The 20041-nt window shown below is 35.4% G+C and overlaps 2 protein-coding genes across 2 annotated transcripts; both read right to left on the bottom strand.

Annotated features, from left to right (window-relative positions):
* Positions 1-11447: 11447 nt before the first annotated feature.
* On the bottom strand, positions 11448-12792 carry LOC138902892 (uncharacterized). The gene is made up of 3 exons (XM_070190792.1): positions 12666-12792; positions 12364-12507; positions 11448-11770 (listed from the first exon to the last, which is right to left on the bottom strand). The coding sequence occupies exons 1-3, from the start codon at positions 12790-12792 to the stop codon at positions 11448-11450; spliced, it is 594 nt and encodes a 197-aa protein (XP_070046893.1).
* A 1721-nt stretch (positions 12793-14513) lies between these two features.
* On the bottom strand, positions 14514-15525 carry LOC138902891 (uncharacterized). The gene is made up of 3 exons (XM_070190791.1): positions 15509-15525; positions 15056-15389; positions 14514-14909 (listed from the first exon to the last, which is right to left on the bottom strand). The coding sequence occupies exons 1-3, from the start codon at positions 15523-15525 to the stop codon at positions 14514-14516; spliced, it is 747 nt and encodes a 248-aa protein (XP_070046892.1).
* Between the last annotated feature and the right edge of the window lie 4516 nt (positions 15526-20041).

The following is a 20041-nucleotide window of genomic DNA, read 5'->3' as shown; positions in this document are numbered from 1 at the left end:
ATATTTGTCCATTTTTACACTTGACACCATTGCAAACAATTTTCAGTAATTGCGTGTGGGGTCCAGTTCTTTAAGGTAGATGGTTCAATTATTTATTTATGAATGAAATGACTTTATTTTTTTTTTCTTGAAAATCAATGTACAGATTTCTTATGATGTGGGCTGCTTTAGGCTATCAAAGCTTTTATTAAGAATAAATTATTTGGGGTGTTGGATATGGATGTGGGAAGAAAATCTTGCCATGCAAACTGCAAAAGCATCTCTTTAAAGAAAGAAAAAGAGAATCTAATAATCCCATCATCTGCCTTTTGCTTTTGGTACCAACATAAGCTTTTTTCTGGTGACTTTTGGCCCAACTTGTCTTTAACTTTTGCAAATTTTATAAAGATTGCAGAATCAAATAAATGCTCTGTAAACTTCCAAGATTGTCCTTGTTTCTTACAAGAATAATGGGCCACCTCTTCCCCCTCCCTCAATTTAATCAGATAACTTTGCTCTAGATTTTTTGTCTAGGTTTTAGAGTTGGATTCATGTATGCTTTACTAATTTAAGCAATATGTTAATTATCTGGAAAAGGACTGCACTCTTCGGCAGTAGGATACTTCTGGTTTCTTTTGACGTTTGACTCCTCTTAGATTTGAATTCATTGTTTAGACATAAAAATTCTAATTTTTGGAAAAGAAAATAGTATTCGAAGTTACCTTAAAAAAATAGTATTTGGAATTTGATATTATATTTGGATATATATTTTACTTGAAAAAATATTACAGTTTTGTGAGTGCGTAAAGAAAATTTTCTGAAAATTAATCACTTTTTAGTTTGTGAAAAAACTCATTTTCGAAAAATTTCCAAAAACTTGCAAAATTTCACGGACAAACTTTCTTTTTCTTTGTACTTCGGGTTTCTTCTTCTTCTTCTTAGTTGCAAAGTGAGTTTATTAAATTTATTATTGTTTTGACAATTTGATGATTGGGGTTTATTCTTTACGATATTTGAAAGTTATATTTCAAATTTGAGCTCATTTGGAGTAGATTTGGGCGTTGAATCGTGTGTTGAATTGTTGAAATTCGAAGAAAAAGTTTAGATTTAGAACGTAGATTCGAAATCTGAAGCTTCATTGAAGATATTAAACTAATTAAAATTGAATTTCTGAAATGCATTTGAAAGATAGAAAAACTTTAAATTTGATTTCTAAAGTTGCATTGAAAAGATTTATTACTTCATGTCCTAGAGGGTATACTTTGTAAAATTTTATGCAATGCGGGTATAACTTCAATGGTGACCTATATATATATATGAAAATGCTCCTCTACAATCTGGATGGGCCCAATTTACCGGGCCTAAAGGTTAGTCTATGAGAATCTGGCCTAAAATTGAACTCAAAACCTTCGCTAATTAAACATGCGTTCTAACTAACTGAGCTACAAGATTTTATTGCTCTCTTGTTTCAGTGTCGCGTAATTTTCTCTAAATATTTCCCCAAGGAAGTGTAACAGGATTAACCGGGTAGAAAGTCACTTTTAGGCTATTGTTTAAAATATAGCTATTTATTTAAAAATTAGTCACAACTTAGAAAGAGATACGCTGCTTCGTCGTCTTCTCCGCTGCTTCTGCATTCTTCCTAAAAAGAGATCCGCTACTCCTCCTCTGCATAAATAAAAAGAGAGTGAATGTACAGATAATGCTTCAATCTCAAACTTAACTCTTTTGCATAACAATTCTAACTCAATTTCCAATGGTTAATTAATATCATGCATAGCCACCTATCGGTACTAGACGTTATTGAAATATCGTAAGAATACTACAGCTTTTGTAGAAGAATAGTGAGGTTGAATATTGTATGAATTCTTGTTAACTCTTTCAACTTTTCATACATAAAGAAAATTCAAATAGAGAGAATTATATCACTTACAAAGTTTCTAATCATTTACGATAAAACTTTATGATAGGTTTAAGTTTCAATGATGATAATATTATCTTATGTTATATTTGCAAGACTAACAAAAAGGAAGGAATGGAGATGCTCAGCAAGATGCAATTGCTACAGGATTCGAAATAGCAATTAATGATCAATTAGGATTCGAATAAAGATGTTGTTGCTACATCAATGGTCAATCAAGAGAAGCAAATTTATTCATCCTCAATCAAAGGAACTCAGATTGCCAATCATGGATACTCAAATCAAGAAGCTCGCCAACAATTATTCTGTGTCAAGAATTAAGCTCACTCCAAGCGTAAATGGCTCCTTAATTCAAGTTGTGACAAGGAAAGTCACAATCGAATCTGGACTCTTCAAAGAGCAGGATTCGAAGAGGCACCCCTTGGGTCAAAACCCTTTTGCAAAGATCTCGTGCCTCTGATTTCGCTGAAGACCCAACGACTCTTTTCTCTCCTATAAGAAGGCTGATACTTTCAAGAAGAAGACTTGCGCAACTACATACATTGTATTCTAAGTCCGTCTACTTCTTAGTTCAAATACTGTAATCTTTAGTTATCAGTGTCTCAAAAGATAGAAAGATCTAGAATGCAAAAAAGAGTTGTGTCAATTACTCAGAACTCAAGGTGTGATACTGTTCGTTGATGGTGAATGTGTTAAAACCATCAGTGTTGTAACATTTTCAAAGATCTTAAGGGAACCCTTGTGACCCAAGAAAAACTGGATGTAAGTACCATAACGGTATAGAACTAGCATAAATCGCTGTGTGTTATTTACTCTTCTTTACTGCTTACTTTCATTCTGCATTATGATCAGTCAACTAATACTTGTGTTAGTCGACTAATTTTTAAATAGTCAACAATTCACCCCCCCCCCCCTCTTGTACGTTTAATTGGTATTAGAGCAAGGCTCACAATCTTGCCTAATCGCTAGTGAGGAAAAGATCATGGGGTCCAATACTGTTGTTGGTGCTCTCTTTCAAGAAGGAACCTCTCAAGTTCGACCCCCTTACTTCAACGGTCAGTATTTCTCTTACTGAAAAGTTTGCATGGAAACGTATACTATGTCATATGACATCAAAGTATGGCGTGTGATAAAAAAGGAAAATCTTCCAATTCCTTCCAAGAAGGATGCAAACGGTCAAGTCATCGTATCTACTGATCCTCTTGACTTAGATGATTACACTGATGAACAAGCTGATGTCATCACTGTTAATGCAAAAGCAAAAAAATCTACTGTACAATGCTATCAGTAGAGAAGAATATGAAAAGATATCAAGTTGCGAAACTGTAAAAGAAATGTGGGACAAACTGGAAGTCACTTACGAAGGAACCAACAAAGTGACAGAGACTAGGATAAACCTCTTGGTTCGGGACTATGAGTTATTTCAAATGAAGGATGGTGAATCTGTAGAAGAAATATTTTCCAGGTTCAGCAAAATACTTGGAGATCTCAAGTCATTTGGAAGACCTATTAAAAGTGGCGAACAGGTTACAAAGATCCTCAGAAGCTTACCTACAATTTGGCAACCAAAGGTCATTGCGTTAGAATGTCAAGATCTAGACAAAATTTCCTATGATGAGCTTAGAGGTGATCTAATTGCTTTTGAGAAAACTCATCTTGACAGACAAATTCAAGAGAAGAAGAAAACTATTGCTTTCAAGGCAACTGTGGCTGAACAAGAAAATGAAGAAGAAGAAGAAGGAGAAGAAGAAGAAGAAGAAGAAGAAGAAGAAGAAGAAGAAGAAGAAGAAGGAGGAGGAGGAGGAGGAGGAGGAGGAGGAGGAGAACAAGATGAAAACATTGCAATGCTCTCTCAAGTCGTAACCAGCATGATGAAAAGAAACAGAAATAACAGAAGAGGGAAGTTCAACTTCAGGAAAGGAAGGATGAGCGATGAAGCTGATAAAAATGATGGAAGGTGTTACGAATGTGAAAAGTTTGGTCACATTCAAGCTGACTGTCCGGAATTAAAGAAGAAGCTTAGCAGAAACATGCAAAAGAAGAAAGCTTTTGGAGCATGGAGTGATGAGAAAGAATCTGATCACGAGGAAATTGCTAACATATGTTTTATGGCTCTAAGGAACAATGAAGATTCGGGAGAACTTGGACTAATGGCAGACAACAACAATGAGGAAGACGACTCAAGAGAACCTCGTTCAATATTAGATGAAGGAACTAGTGAGGTACGTACTCCTTTATTCCCTAATTGTTATGAACTTCAAAAATTTATTGATATTGCTCTTGCAGACATAGAAAGAGTAGTAAATGAGCTCAGAAGAACCAAGAGAGAAAAAGAGAGAGAGAAGAAAGACTGGGCCTTGAAACTAGAAGTGTACGAAATTGAGTGTGATATGCTTCAAGATAAAGTAAATGAACTCAAGCTTCAGACTGCTCATCAGAAGACCACGAGTCTCAGTCCAGTCAAGTCAAGTCAAATCAGACTGCTCATCACAAGAAGAAAATCGCTTGTTCTTTTTGTGGTAAAAATGGCCATAGTACTAACAATTGCAGGAACAGAATTAGAGCTGAAAGTAGTACTGGTAACTCTAACAGCTCATCCTGCTCCTATTATGGTAAAAGAGGTGACACCTCAAATCATTGCAGGTTCAAAAATAACAGGAGATGAGTCTGGAGACCAAAATCTTCAAATCAAACTAACACTCAGCAGTCTAACCATTCAGGACCCAAGCAGGCTTGGGTACCTAAAAATGAGTAATCTTGTTTTGCAGGAACAACGCAAGAAGAATGAAAAGGAAAATGGTATCTCGACAGCGCGTATTCCAAACATATGACAGGTGATAAACAACTGTTTAAATCAGTCACCAAGCCAGATTGAGGAACAATTACTTTTGGTGACAAATCCAAAGGAAATATTATTGGTGTTGGAAAAGTTCCTTTAAGCTCGACATGTGATGTAGATGAAGTCTACCTAGTTGATGAACTTGGCTATAATCTTCTCAGCATCAGTCAACTATGTGACAACGATTATGAGGTTCGTTTTAAGAAACATAACTGGTTTATAGAAGACGAATCATGTAATATCATTCTCTCAGGTAATAGAGACAGAAATGTCTACACTATCAAGAACTTAGAAAACTTTGGGGATCAAATCTGTCTTACATCTATGATTGAAGATCTCTAGGTTTGGCATAGAAAACTTGGCCATGAAAGCATGTATACTATTCAAAAACTGTCTAAACATGATCTTGTTATTGGACTCTCAAAACTAGATTTTTCGAAAGATCATATCTGTGATGTATGTCAACTAGGAAAACAAACTCGCTCATCTTTCTAAGTCAAAAATATTGTTTCTACCTCTAAACCTCTTCAATTGCTGCATATGGATTTATTTGGTCCTACTAGAACTGCTAATATAGGAGGTAAGAAATATGCTTTTGTTATTGTAGATGATTTCTCTAGATTTACCTGGGTTATGTTTCTTAGTCATAAAGATGATGCTCTAAAGAATTTTGAAGTTTTCTGTAAGAAGGTTCAACGAGAAAAGGGATACTACATCTCTACTATCAGAAGTGATCATGGAGGAGAGTTTGAAAGCAGAGTTTTTGAAAATTTCTATAACGATCAAGGAATCTCTCTCAACTTCTCTTCACCAAGATCACCACAGCAAAATGGAATAGTAGAGCGTAAAAATAGAACCTTGCAGGATATGACAATAACCATGATCGTGGAAAACTCTCCACCTCATCATTTTTGGGCAGAGGTTGTGAGTACAGCATGTCACATCATCAACAGATGTCTGATTCGACCAATTCTCAAAGAGACTCCTTATGAACTGTGAAATGGTAAGAAACCAAATATTAGCTATTTCCACCCCTTTGGATGCAAATGCTTCATCCATAACAATGGGAAGGATAATCTTGGTAAGTTTGATCCAAAAGAGTGATGAATGTATATTTCTTGGTTAATCTCCTTCAAGTAGAGCTTACAGAGTTTATAATAAGATAACCTTATATATTGAAGAATTTATTCATGTTGTTTTTGTTGATACTAACCCTCGCCCAAGGAATGAACATATTCCTGAAGATGAGGAAATTTCCTATGCTCCTAAGTCAGTTATTGTAGGTAAGGATCATTAAAATAAGTCAGCTAATCAACAGACTCAATCAGCTGAAGTACCACCAGAAGATCTTGACCTACCCCAGCCAGATCAGTCGACTACCGAAGAAAGGATGACTCCAGTAAATACTCCAAATAAATGGAAGAGTGAATTAGGATATCCTCACAAATTCATTATAGGAGATCCACAAGAGGGAATAACTACAAGGAGATCTCAAAAGAACAAATCTCATGTAGCTCTCATTTCTCAAATTAAGCCCAAGAAAGTGGATGAAGCTCTAAAGGACTCTCATTGGATTAGTGTTATGAAAGAAGAATTAGATCCGTTTGAAAGAAATAAAGTATGGAAATTAGTTCCAAAGCCTCAAAACTCTCATGTTGTTGGAAGTAAGTGGGTCTTCAAAAACAAATTGAATGAATCAGGTCAAGTTGTTCGAAATAAAGCAAGACTAGTGGCTCAAGGTTATTCTCAATAGGAAGGAATCGACTATGATGAAACTTTTGCGCCTGTGGCAAGACTTGAATCCATTCGAATATTACTCGCCTTCGCTACTCACAAAGGATTCAAATTATTTCAAATGGATGTTAAAAGTGCATTCCTAAATGGATATATCTCTGAAGAAGTATATGTGAAGCAACCACCTGGCTTTGCAAATGCCACCTTTCCAAATCGTGTATAGAAGCTGACTAAAGCCCTGTACGGTCTCAAACAAGCTCCTCGAGCATGGTATGAAAGGTTAAGTTCTTTCCTTCTAAATCAAGGTTTCAAACGAGATAATATCGATACAACCCTTTTCATTAATCAATCCAGTTCAGGTAATCTTATTACTCAAATTTATGTAGATGATATTATTTTTGGTAGCCCTAACTCTGTTCTTTGTGAAAAATTTGCTCTTTCCATAAAAGGAGAATTTGAAATGAGCATGATGGGAGAACTGACCTTCTTCCTTGGGCTTCAAATCAAGCAGTCCCCTAAAGGGATTTTTATCTGCCAAACCAAGTATACCAAGGAGCTTATCAAAAAGTTTGGGATGGAAGATGCTAAGGTTATTGGTACTCTAATGAGTCCAACTACCGTGCTAGATGAAGATAGCAATGAAAAACTGGTTGATGAAACCATGTATAGAAGGATGATTGGATCTCTACTATATTTAACTGCCAGTCGACTAGATATCATGTTCAGTGTATGCAAATGTGCTAGATTTCAGTCGGCTCCTAAAGAATCCCATCTCTCTGCTGTTAAACGAATTATTAGATATTTAATTGGTACATCTGAACTAGGACTATGGTATGATCACTCAAACAATTTCTCTCTAAGAGGCTTTTCAGATGCTGATTTTGCTGGAGACAAGATTGATAGGAAGAGTACCAGTGGGACATGTCAATTGTTAGAAAATGCATTAGTATCTTGGCATAGCAAGAAACAAAATTGTGTTGCACTATCAACGACTGAGGCAGAATACCTAGCCGTTGGAAGCTGTTGTACACAAGTTCTATGGATTATGCACCAACTTCTTGATTTTAATTTATCTCTTACATCCACTCCTATCTTTTGTGACAGTACTAGTGCTATCTGTTTATCAAAGAATTCTATGCATCATTCTAGAGCAAAGCATATAGAAATTAAATATCATTTTATCCGTGATCATGTTGCAAAAGCTGACATTGTTTTAGAGTTTATTAGTACTGATTCTCAACTTGCTGATATTTTTACAAAACCTCTTTTGGAAGAAAGATTTTGCCTTCTTCGAAAAAAGATTGGCATTGTGCCAAATTTATAAATCAAATATTTCCTTGAGTGTTTAAAATATTTTACCCTATACTAGAATATTTTATTTCCTTACTTATATGTGATCTAACTACTTTTATGTGTAAGCGTAATTATTGCAAGTACCGCCGATCAGTCACTTCTGAACCATCTCTTCCGTCTGAACTTGGCCTTTCCATTAACCAAGGCGTCTCTTCGCTCTTCCCAAAATCTTCAATAAAAAACCTCTGTCTCCAATACTCCTCTCATTCTCTACCAAACAACCCTTCACACCATGGCCAAAAGAAATCCCTCCTCTGCAACAGACACAGTCGCAGGTTCCAAAAACCTCTTAATACTGAAGAGCCTGTGGATGTGGAGTCGTCCATTGACTCAGATTTTCTCAGAACAGACAATGAAAACAACGAATCATCTGAAAATCCTCCCATTAGCCAGAAAAAGGCCAGCAAGAGACCCATGGAGCAAACCCCCAAAAAGGCTGTATGCAAGAAGGGTAAAGTGGAACACTTGGAATTTGGTCCTGAGGACAAGCTAATCTTCTACGGCCCCAGTGAAAAAGCAAGGTTTGAGTCCTACAAGTCAAAATCCATGGCTTATGGACGCTCTGTAAGTCTCTCTCTTATGAAAAGTCTTCATTATGATGTGACTGCAATTATCGATTTTCAGCAACTTTCCTCTCTCTTTGACACTATTGGAAACTCTATGTATGGAGAACCTGTTAGAATATTTTATGCAAATTTTTTCGTGAATGATAAAGATGATTTTGAATCTATGATTTTAGAGACTAGAATTATTTTGGACTCATACCAATTTGAAAAGATCTTTTCCGCCAAGTTTAGTGGGTATGATGTGTTTGTCCAAAATTCTTGGCCCAAAAAACTTTGAAGTGTCTTTTGATGAAGCAAAATATTTTCTGTCTGATAACCCCCTGACATTGGCCCCAAAAATCTTAAGTTTGAACACCGTATCTTTGCCCACATGATTGCCACCACTCTCCTTCCCAGATCTAGGTCCCTTAGCTCTTTGTCCACTAGAGATGTCTTTGTCCTCTACTATCTGGTTAATAATAAACGTCTTGATTGGTTTGTATGGATTCGTCATTATATGCTTGAGAGTATTAGGGATATATCCTTCTCTGCTACATGTCTGCCCTATGGTCTTCTCATCTCTCATATTCTAGAAGTCATGAAAGTAGACTTGGCACCCTTTACATCCAAGTACATCACCACTACTTATGATGAGACAACTTTTTTAATGATGGGGTACACTCTAGGTGATGATGGATGGGTTAGGCGAGCCAAGGTTGAAAGTGCTCCAGCGCTAGTTGAAGTCCAAAATGATCAACCAGCTTCTCAGTCAACTGCCTCTCAGAATCTTCAACAAATTCAACATTATCTTGATGGAGTCAAGCTGCTTCTTGTTGAGATAAAATAGCAAGTAGATACAATTAGGGACGTCACCAAGGATACAAGTACAGATGTGGCCAAGCTCAGGATGGACATAGGAGCCACACGGAGACAAGGAACCAGGACTTTCAACTCTATGAGTAAAAAGATGGACAAACTCGTCAAGGACATTGAAAACTCCTATGACTCATTCTGCACCAAAGTGATCAACACCCTCTTTCCTGGGAAGAAGTTAATGCATTTTTCCATGATGTTATGACAACCAATTTTTTTTGCTTATGCTTATTTTTATTGGTGGTTTCTCTTAGACAATATTTTGGGTCTGTACTAACTAAGCCTCTGCTGAAGGCACTACTTCTGCTGCTCTAACCACCTTATTAGTATGTACATTTTATCCTATATTATTCTGTGTGCTTTTCTTTTCCTTTTGATTGATATCAAAGGGGGAGAAAAAATATGAGCAAACACCAGCAGGAGGACCTGCAATTACAGTTATTCAGGAGGAGATGGAAATAACATAATCTCAGGGGGAGCAACACAACTCAGGGGGAGCAACATCTTCAAAGGGAAGTATCTTAAATTACTGTTTACTCATTCTTGATTGTCATCATCAAAAATGGGGAGATTGATAGGTTTAAGTTTAAGTTTCAATGATGACAATATTATCTTATGTTATATTTACAGGACTAACAAAAAGGAAATCATGGAGATGCCCGGCAAGATGCGATTGCTACAGGATTCAAAATAGCAAATAATAATCAATCAGGATTCGAATAAAGATGTTGTTGCTACATCAATGGTCAATCAAGAGAAGCAAATTTATTCGTCCTCAATCAAAGAAACTCAGATTGCCAATCATGGATACTCAAATCAAGAAGCTCGCCAACAATTATTCTGTGTCCAGAATTAAGCTCACTCCATGTGTAAATGGCTCCTTAATTCAAGTTGTGACAAGGAAAGTCAAAATCGAATCTGGACTCTTCAAAGAGCAGGATTCGAAGAGGCACCCCTTGGGTCAAAACACTTTTGCAAAGATCTCGTGCCTCTGATTTCGCTGAAGACTCAACGACTCTTTTCTCTCATATAAGAAGGCTGATACTTTCAAGAAAAAGACTTGCACAACTACATATAATGTATTCTAAGTCCGTCTACTTCTTAGTTCAAACACTATAATCTTTAGTTATTAGTGTCTCAAAAGATAGAAAGATCTAGAATACAAAAGAGAGTTGTGCCAATTACTCAGAACTCAAGGTGTGATATTGTTCGTTGATGGTGAATGCGTTAAACCATCTGTGTTGTAACATTTTCAAAGATCTTAAGGGAACCCTTGTGACCCAGGGGAAACTGGATGTAAGTACCACAACGGTACCGAACCAGTATAAATAGTTGTGTGTTATTTACTCTTCTTTACTGCTTACTTTTATTCTGCATTGTGATCAGTCAATTAATACTTGTGTTAGTCGACTAATTTTTAAATAGTCAACAATTCACCCCCCCCCTCCCCCTCTTGTACGTTCATTTTTTTCCTAAATAAGTATTTTTTAATATCAAAAAAATTAAATCAAGAGCAATTAAAACTTCAGGACACTGTCTTAAAGATTTAAAGAGTGTTGTGAATATTACAGATTTTCTCCTTTTGAGGTTGCTTATAATATCTTCAACTTTTGGTGTCTTTGAATATCTGTATACAGAGGCGTATTCATGATTTCAAAAGAATGAATGCACCACTACCTTTAAGATAGATGCTTGGTCGGATTATACGATGACAACAAGTTAATGAACGAACTATAATTAATACTATTATCGCAAAAATAATTATTTATTTCACAATTGTCCTCGACGAATTTTCATATTTAAAAACGATCAATTATAGTAACATCATTAAATACCTTACGTTCTATATAGTGAAAATATTCAAGAAGAAAAAGTTGTGGAAAATTGTTATTCCATTTTTCTCTCTGTGTCAATAACTCTGTACAGTGTTCTCTATATATACAGTGTCATGTATCTGGCGTGTATTACTGTAGGATCCTTTCTATCCTAACAAACTGTATAACTGACAAGTAAAGATAAACACAAAGAATTTTATTTATAGGTATCCACACTATTCTAAACTCCTTCTAGAAGAGGGACGTTAGCTTTATCTTGACCGTAGATCTGAGGCGTTGAGTGCGCGCCATGTGTTCATTCAATAAGACCAAGATTTTAACATTTTGGTCATCTCTCTTAGACATAACTCAAACACAATCCATAGAATCTAAGTCTCTTCTCCTCCACCATCTTCCCTATTTATTGTACCATCAGGAAAGAGATTATTTCCAGTAACACCCCCCCTCAAGTGGGAGGCAAGAGCTCGGACTCCCAATTTGTAAAGAAGAGACCGATGTAATGGACCCGCAAGAGCTTTCATGAACAAATCCGCGAGTTGAGACGAATATGGAATAAAAGACAGAGAAATTAAGCCTTCAAGCAGTTTTTCACGAACAAAGTGACAGTCAAGCTCGATGTGCTTGGTCCGTTCGTGAAAAACTGGGTTCTTTGCAATATGAATCGCCGATTGTTTGTCGCAATGGAGAGGAACTGGTAAAAGAGGAGAAGCATCAATATCATGAAGAAGACATACTAGCCATGTAATGTTCGCCACCAGTCGTCTCATAGAACGGTATTCCGCTTCCGCTGAAGAGAGGGCAACAACCGACTATTTTTTCGACTTCCAAGAAATGGGGCAACCTCCCAAACTAAGAAAAAATCCGCTCACCGATCTGCAAGTATCAGCACAAGATGCCCAATCAGAGTCGCAAAAGGCCAAGATCGGTAAGGAAGATCCCGGAGACATGAACAAACCAAGGCCAGGATCCCCACTGATGTATTTGAGAGTACTTAAAGCCGCTTGAAAATGGCTAGTGTGTGGAGATTGTATGTATTGACTCAAAGTCTGAATGGCATAAGAAAGATCGGGTCTCGTATTGGTCAAAAATTGAGCTTTCCAAGTAATCGTCGGTAAATCATGGGATCCGGCAAAGGTGCACCCTTTGTGGAATTGAGTTTAAAAGTAGGTTCAAGAGGCGTGGAGACTGACCGACAACCTATGCAGTTGAATTCTTCAAGCAACTCAAGGAAAAATTTGTGTTGGGTTACAACCAGTCCTCATCCTTTCGGTATTAATTCCATACCCAAAAAATAGTGAGCCTCTCCTAAATCCTTAATTTTGAATTCGGCATCCAAAAATTGCTTAATTTCACTAACTTCTTGTGTTTTGTTACCAGTGATGAGAATGTCATCAACATACACTGCAATGAGTGTAATCAAATCCCAGTCTTTTTGAAGAACAAGGAGTAATCATTTAACGAGTAAGTGAATCCCCTAGTTGCGAGTGCGGAGGACAAATGAGCATACCATTGGCATGAGACCTGCTTTAAGCCATATAAGGATTTCCGGAGTCGACACACATGAGAGGGAGAAGGAGGAACTAGACCTGGAGGAAACCTCATATAGACTTCTTCGTGCAAGTCATCATGCAAGAATGCGTTGTTAACATCAAGTTGGTAAATCTTCCAATCTTTCTTAACTGCCAAAGCTAAGATGCATCGTATAGTCATCATTTTTACAACATGAGAAAAAGTCTCTGCATAGTCAATACCCTCACGTTATGTATCCCCTCTGATTAACAACCGTGCTTTCAGCCTTTTCAAAGATCCATCTGACTTCAATTTTACTTTGTAAACCCACTTGCAAGTTAAAGGTATCTTGCCTTTTGGAAGCTGAACTATGTCCCATGTTTTGTTGGAATTCAGTGCCTCAAAATCTTTATCCATGACAACTTTCCACCCAGGGACTTGGTAGGGAGATTTAAGTTGAAGAGCTTGAGAAGGAAATCTGTTAATCAAATGAATAGCTGTAAGTAAACACCCCCCCCCCCCCAGTATTTCTTAGGAACATGTGACTGAAATATCATTGCCTTGCAAGTTTCCAACAAATATTTATGCTTTCTTTCAACTACCCCATTTTATTGTGGGGTTGCTACACAACTAGTCTAATGGATAATTCCCTGAGAATTGTAGTACTCCTTTTGAATATGTCCTGTCCCTAGTTCAAAAGCATTATCTGATTTGATCATTTTCAATTTGGGGGAAAACTGTCTTTCAACAAGGGTTAGGAAAGCTTTCAAAGTAGGAAATGCATTAGATTTGGTGGATAGCAAGAAAGTCCAAGTACTTCTAAAGAAATCATCAACCATAGTTAGAAAGTACTTCTCCCCTTTATATGTTGGTGTGTTGTATGGTCCCCATGTGTCTATATGTATCAAGTCGAAATAATTCTTGGATCTAATTGTGCTTTTGGTAAATGATGATTTAGACTGTCTTGCCATAAGACAAATTTCACAAGGGAATTTGTTGTTATTTGTAGAAGTAACTTGTATTGCTTTAATATGTTTCATAGCATCATATGGTAAGTGTCCCAAATGAAAATGCCACAATTTGTCTGATTTAGTCACATTCATGCTATCATTTGAAACAGAAACATTCATATTCATGTTTTCATTTGAATTTGCAGGACAAACAGGACTCAAGAGGATAGGACACTTTGTCCTTTCACAAACAGACTAAAGAAACACAAGACAAAGACCCTGGCAGTCTATACCTACTACTAGAAGAAAAAGAAGCTGAAACAGGTGATTTAATTGAGTGTATTCCTAATGTAGAAGTGTCATACTTGAGCACATAAAGACCAGTTGTGGTTTCACCAAAGAGAGGCTCCTTCCTCATTAAAGGGGCCTGCAAAATACATCCGGCCTTAGTAAACAACAAATTATAATTCATATCATTAACAAACTGACTTACTGACAAAAGATTATGCTTAAAATCAAGCACATGTAACACATTGGAGAGTTTCATCCCTGGAGAAAGAAGTATATTGCCTACATCATAGGCTTTTACTTTACAAGAATTGGCAAAATTGACTAGAAGTGGTGTGAGAAATACCCTTAGATCATGCAACAAGTGTATTTCAAAAGTCATATGCTGTGTAAAACCACTGTCCAGAATCCAAGGAGTTTTGGTTAAGTTTGAAAGAAGTGAGGTAAGGAAAAATAAAGCATGTCGCATACCAACTAGATTTGCTGCTGCAATAGGTTCAGAGGAAGATATATGGGTTCCTTGCAGAGATTGAAACATTTGGATCAACTGGTCACACTGCTCCTTGGTGAATCCTTGTGCTCCAACCAAAGTGAAAACACTTTCTCCTTCTATTCCTGAGCTTAAATCCCTTCCAGATATTGCCATGTTAGCTTGTTGATTCCCAAAAGTCCCTCTTCTCTGCTTGTTTACCTTAAAATATTGTGGATATCCCACCAATTTGTAACATTCCTCCTTAGCATGCCCAGGTTTTTTTTACAGTATTTGCAGTACACATCATTCTTTTTAATTCTAGCATTATGGATGAGATTAGTTGACTTGTAGTTATTTGTAGTCCTTTGTGCATTCCACTTTTGTCCAGAAGTCATAAAAGCAGTGGAATCATTTATAAAACTAGAATTAGAATGTACCTCCTTTTGTGATTCCTGATGTAGCAATATAGAATATGCCTGTGCAGTAGAGGGTAGTGGCTTCATCATCAAGATATTTGCTCTCACACCAGAATAAGCATCATTAAATCCCATAAGGAGTTGAATCAGTTTTTGATCCTCATTTATCTTAACATTGTGTGTCTTTGCTCCACACTTACAATCACAATTATATATCATAAAAGTGTTGAGTACCTTCATTTGGTCCCATATCCTTTTGAGCTTTGTTAAATATCCTGCCATGTCACTTGTTCCTTGACTGATATTATTAAGTTCTCTTTGCAGTTAAAACAACTTGGTACCATCTGCTTGACCATACCTCTCCTCCAATTCATTCCAAGTTCTTCAGCCTTCTGTGAGTAGATTACACTTTCTGCAATATCTCTACTACGGAAATTAAGTAGCCAAGCAATGACCATGTCATTGCACCTTTGCCACTGATCAATCAAAGGAGAATCAGAAGATGGACATGGACAAGATCCATTGATAAACCCTAATTTATTTTTGGCTGACAATGAAATCAGTACTCCCGTGCACCAGTTTGCATAGCTGGCTCCATCAAAATTGACGTTGATTAGGTTAACACCTGGATTATCTGAAGATGTCAAAAAAATAGGGATGGCAAGGATCAACTTGCTGACAAGAAGATAAAAAGATCTGTGAAGTACCAACTACTATGGGGGTTTTGGGATCAACATCATTCTCTCCTATGGCTATTCAAAAAAGAAGATCGAAAAAAATGAACTGGTTTTTACCAGTGCTCTGATACCATGAAAATATTCAAGAAGAAAAAGCTATGGAAAATTATTTTTCCATTTTTTTCTCTGTGTCAATAACTCTGTACAGTGTTCTCTATATATACAGTGTCATGTGTCTGACGTGTATTACTATAGGATCCTTTATATCCTAACAAACTATATAACTGACTAGTAAAGATAAACACAAAAAATTTTATTTACAGGTATCCACACTATTCTAAACTCCTTCTAGAAGAGGGATGTTGGCTTTATCTTGACCGTAGATATGAGGCGTTGAGTGCGCGCCATGTGTCCATTCAATGAGACCAAGATTTTAATATTTTGGTCGTCTATCTCAGACATAACCCAAACACAGTCAATAGAATCTAAGTCTCTTCTCCTCCACCATCTTCCCTATTTATTGTACCATCAGGGAAGAGATTATTTCCAACACCATATAGCAATATACAGTAATGCAAATATGAAACTTTAGACCTCTTAGTGTAGACTTTCCAAATAAAAGAAAAGGGACAAAGTAAGAAAAAAGAAATTAGGTCTAAAGATAATGCTCCATGCAAAATAAGATTTTAAATAAATATGAACAGATAGTTTGAGACGTTGAGTAGCAGGTGTAAAAGAATGGGTGTTTGAGAGTGGGTATTTTTGTTTTTCGAGGATTTAGAAACTCAAAACAATAACCAAAAAAAAAAAAATGGTAACCAAGATAGAAAAGTTAAAAAATAAAAGAAAGAGAAATGTGTATAACCTAAGTAAGAGAAAGCATAAAAGAAAAGAGGGCAACAATTAGGGATTGAACCCCTATCCCAGTGAGCAATGGTGCGCTCCATCACCACTGTACCAAAGTGTTATTTGAGTATGGGTTCACACATAAAGATATAAGTAGATAATCAAAAAAGTAGTAGTGCACTACACAGCTTAGGGAAGGGAGCATAAATTTACGTGAACCCACCTCCTCTATGTATGTAACTCACCGTCTATGACTTCTAGCTATTTTTCTATTTGTGTACTAGATATCATGATCCTCTTTTTTACCAGCTTGTCTCTACTGAAAAGACACGTTCTTTATCGTTCAAATTAGTTGTGGATATATTTTAAATACTTTGCAAATGTTGATATCTTTTAAGGCAAACAACATCCTTAAATAATAAAAGGGAGCAAAACTCAAATACTTTGGTGTCACTATTAATTTTTTTTATCCCGGTAAAAAAGATCTTTGGAAACTAGCCTCTATTATAATTTCGGGAAGAGCTCCTGCTGGCAATTGCTAGAATTTCTAGTATGACGATCATCAGAATTTGCCACAAAAATATGACAATCGCCGGAATTTTTCATATGGTGATCACTAGAATTTACCACAAAACATGGCATCGCTAGGAATTTCATTTGGTGTTCACTAGGATTTGCAAAACTATGACAATCGTCAGAAATTTTCATATGGTAATCACTAGAATTCGCCACAAAATATAATAATCGTCAAAAAATTTCTTATAGTAATCACCAAGATTTGCCACAAAATATGAAAATCATAAGAATTTTTCATATGGGAAAATTCATAGTGTGGCTCAAAATTGTGGCAGCGACTCCAAAATTCTAGCAGTAGAACTATTTTGCAAAGAGTTTTTTAACAAGGTCAAAATATAAATGGTGATTTTAGAAAAGTTCATTCGATGTAATTGTTTTTAGTAAAAATGGCTAGCGGTGCACTTAGCCGTTGCAATGCGCACGTGTAAAGATCCGGTGGCAACCTAAGTTGGGCCTCGTTAAATTGAGTAAAATGTCAATAAATCACGTCTAATATCAAACTGGTACGATCAGAAAAAATAAAAGAAAAAAAATACTAAGAGCCCTTTTTAAACACTTTATGACCAAATTTTCTCTTTTTGTAAAATAACATAATATGTGTCTTTTGAAAATTTACCCAAACTCCACCTAAAGCCATCCCCTTTTTCTTTATTTTCCTTTTTTTGTTTATTCACTTTTTTTATTTTTTTACTTTCTTTTTTCCCATTTTGTTGTTATTTTTTCACTTTATTTCTTTTTTCTAATAAAATATTACACTATTTCAGTTTTTTTTATAATTTGTTTTTTTATAGTTATTTCTTTTTATTATTTTTTGTTCTTTCTAATAACAATTTCTCATTCTTTTTCACTTTATAATTTTTTTTGTCTTATTTTTTTAATGATTTTGTTGTTGTGTTTTTTATATTTTTTAAAATCTATCTTTCTCAGTAAAATCTCTCCATTTATTTTTATTTTTTACTTTAATTTTTTCTTTGTAATAAAATGCTGCACTCTTTTTAGTGTTTTTTTTATTTTTTTCTTTTGTATATTGTTTTTCTTTCTAGTAACAATCCTTACTTTTTCACTTTTTTTGTCTTAATTCTTTTGTTATTGTATATTTTTTTATTTTGTTCTTTTTAGTAAAAACTCTTCGTCCAAAATATCTGTCACTTTTTCTCCCTTTTTATTATTATTTTTATCCTAGTTTTTCTATTATTTGATTCAGTAAAATTGCTCTGCCAAAATTTTTATCACTTTATTTCACTTTTATTTTTATTTTTGTTCTTTCTAGACAAATAATCGAGTCGTAAAATTAGTATTGGGACACTTTCTATACAATTATTAATCGATTATAATTACCGAGAGTTACAATGTTACTTTTTTGAGTTTTTAAATTTTAATTTTTTTTAAAGGTTTTTTGTAATAAACTATTTGTCACTTTTTTTGTTCTTTATAGTTAAATCGACAAATATTTTGGGCATATCACTTAACATACTCAAACAAAGTATATCATGAATCAACACTAATTATGATATATCAATGTATAGTATACCATAAATATTAAGTATACCATTTAACATACGCAAATAAAGTATTCCATGATAATCATGATATACTATATAGTATATTTAGATATTGAGAATAGCATTTAACATACTCAAACAAAGTATACCATAATTCAACAGTATTCATGGTATACAATATAGTATACGCAAACTATCGGGAATACTATTTAACGTACCTATACAAAGTATAACATAATTCAACAGTAATCATGGTATACTTTATCATATACCAAAACTTTTGGGAATATATACCATTTAACTTTTCAATCATTTAACGTATTCAAATAAAGTATAACATAATTCAATAGTAATTACAATATACTACACGTTATATGATGGATATTAAAAATATTATTTAACATACTCAAACAAAGTATCCATAGAGATTTGTTAAATAAAAGTACACTGGTATACTAATTATTGGGTTGAGATCCCCTCCAATATATTTTGCTCCAATTTTGTTCGGTACAACTTTTGATTTTTTGCCACCTATCAACTATGATATCTAATGGTTAATATTCTTTTAGACACTATGCACATCAACATAGTCGTTCTAATGACTAACTTCAACCACCTATTACATTCTCGTCTTTCTAGTCCCTTGCAATAAATAACTTACATTCAGAAAAGTGAAAACCTCATGAAAACTTTGAATTTGTAGCATATATATCCCCTGAAATTTGCCAATATTTTTAATGAAAAAAACAATTATAGAAGAGAACAAAAAGCAATTATACAGCACAGTGCAACTTCTTTAAGAATAAAGAAAGAAGAAATAAAATATTTTGCTATTGATTGTTAGTCCCGCCAATATTGCTGTATTTGTAAATAATAATTCTGCAAAATATAAGTTATCGTAATGAAACAATAAATAATTCGAGCCCACTGAATTCACAGTGTTTCCTTAAGGAATTTAATCCCCTCCTAGTACCCAAGGTAATGGATTATTTCCTCCCAGGATAGAACGAATCACACATTGGTGTAGCGGTACTTCAAACCCCAGTGTTTAAGCGAACACAAAGTTCGGTAGCAAATCACACTTACAGTTGCTTTGTTTGAAGTTAAAAACAATGCAGAACGAGGGAGTAGAAACTCAGAAAATCGTATGGAAATGCTGAGAGGAAGGAGTGCAATGTATAGCCAAATCTGTTGAGCGATTTCAGTTTGTGTCTTGTGTGTTGTGTGTATCTTTCTTCAACAGCTGCTGCACATATATATAGCAGCCAGTGTTGAAGAAGAACAATCGTCCACCCTACGGATTGGAAAATATCCGTTACAAATGCGGATATCCGCACATATATGCGGATATCCAAATCCGAATCCGAATCCGAAGCCGAAGCCGAAGCCGAAGCCGAAGCCGAAGCCGTAGCCGTAGCCGTAGCCGAAGCCGAGCCGAGCGAGCGACGACGACGACGGCGCGAGGCTTGCTTTCTTCTTAACTCTTTAAGAGCTACAAGAAGAGCAATTATATATATACCCACCAAAAATCTCTTCCTCTTCCAATATGGGACAATGTCTCATTGTCAAGAGGGAAAACTTAAAATTTTACTCAAAAATTTTATTTTCCCTCCATTTTCCATTCACCCTCATTTTAAGACTATTTCATCTTAAAAACAAAAACCTCAATAATCCCCCACATGAATGGGGAATGGCTATATCACGGAAGTATGCATGGAAAAACTGT

Source organism: Nicotiana tomentosiformis, chromosome 12, assembly GCF_000390325.3.
Source record: "Nicotiana tomentosiformis chromosome 12, ASM39032v3, whole genome shotgun sequence".
In the NCBI taxonomy this organism is placed as follows: domain Eukaryota; kingdom Viridiplantae; phylum Streptophyta; class Magnoliopsida; order Solanales; family Solanaceae; genus Nicotiana; species Nicotiana tomentosiformis.
Note: the sequence above shows the minus strand (reverse complement) of the source record. Positions and strands in the feature narration are given on the sequence as shown.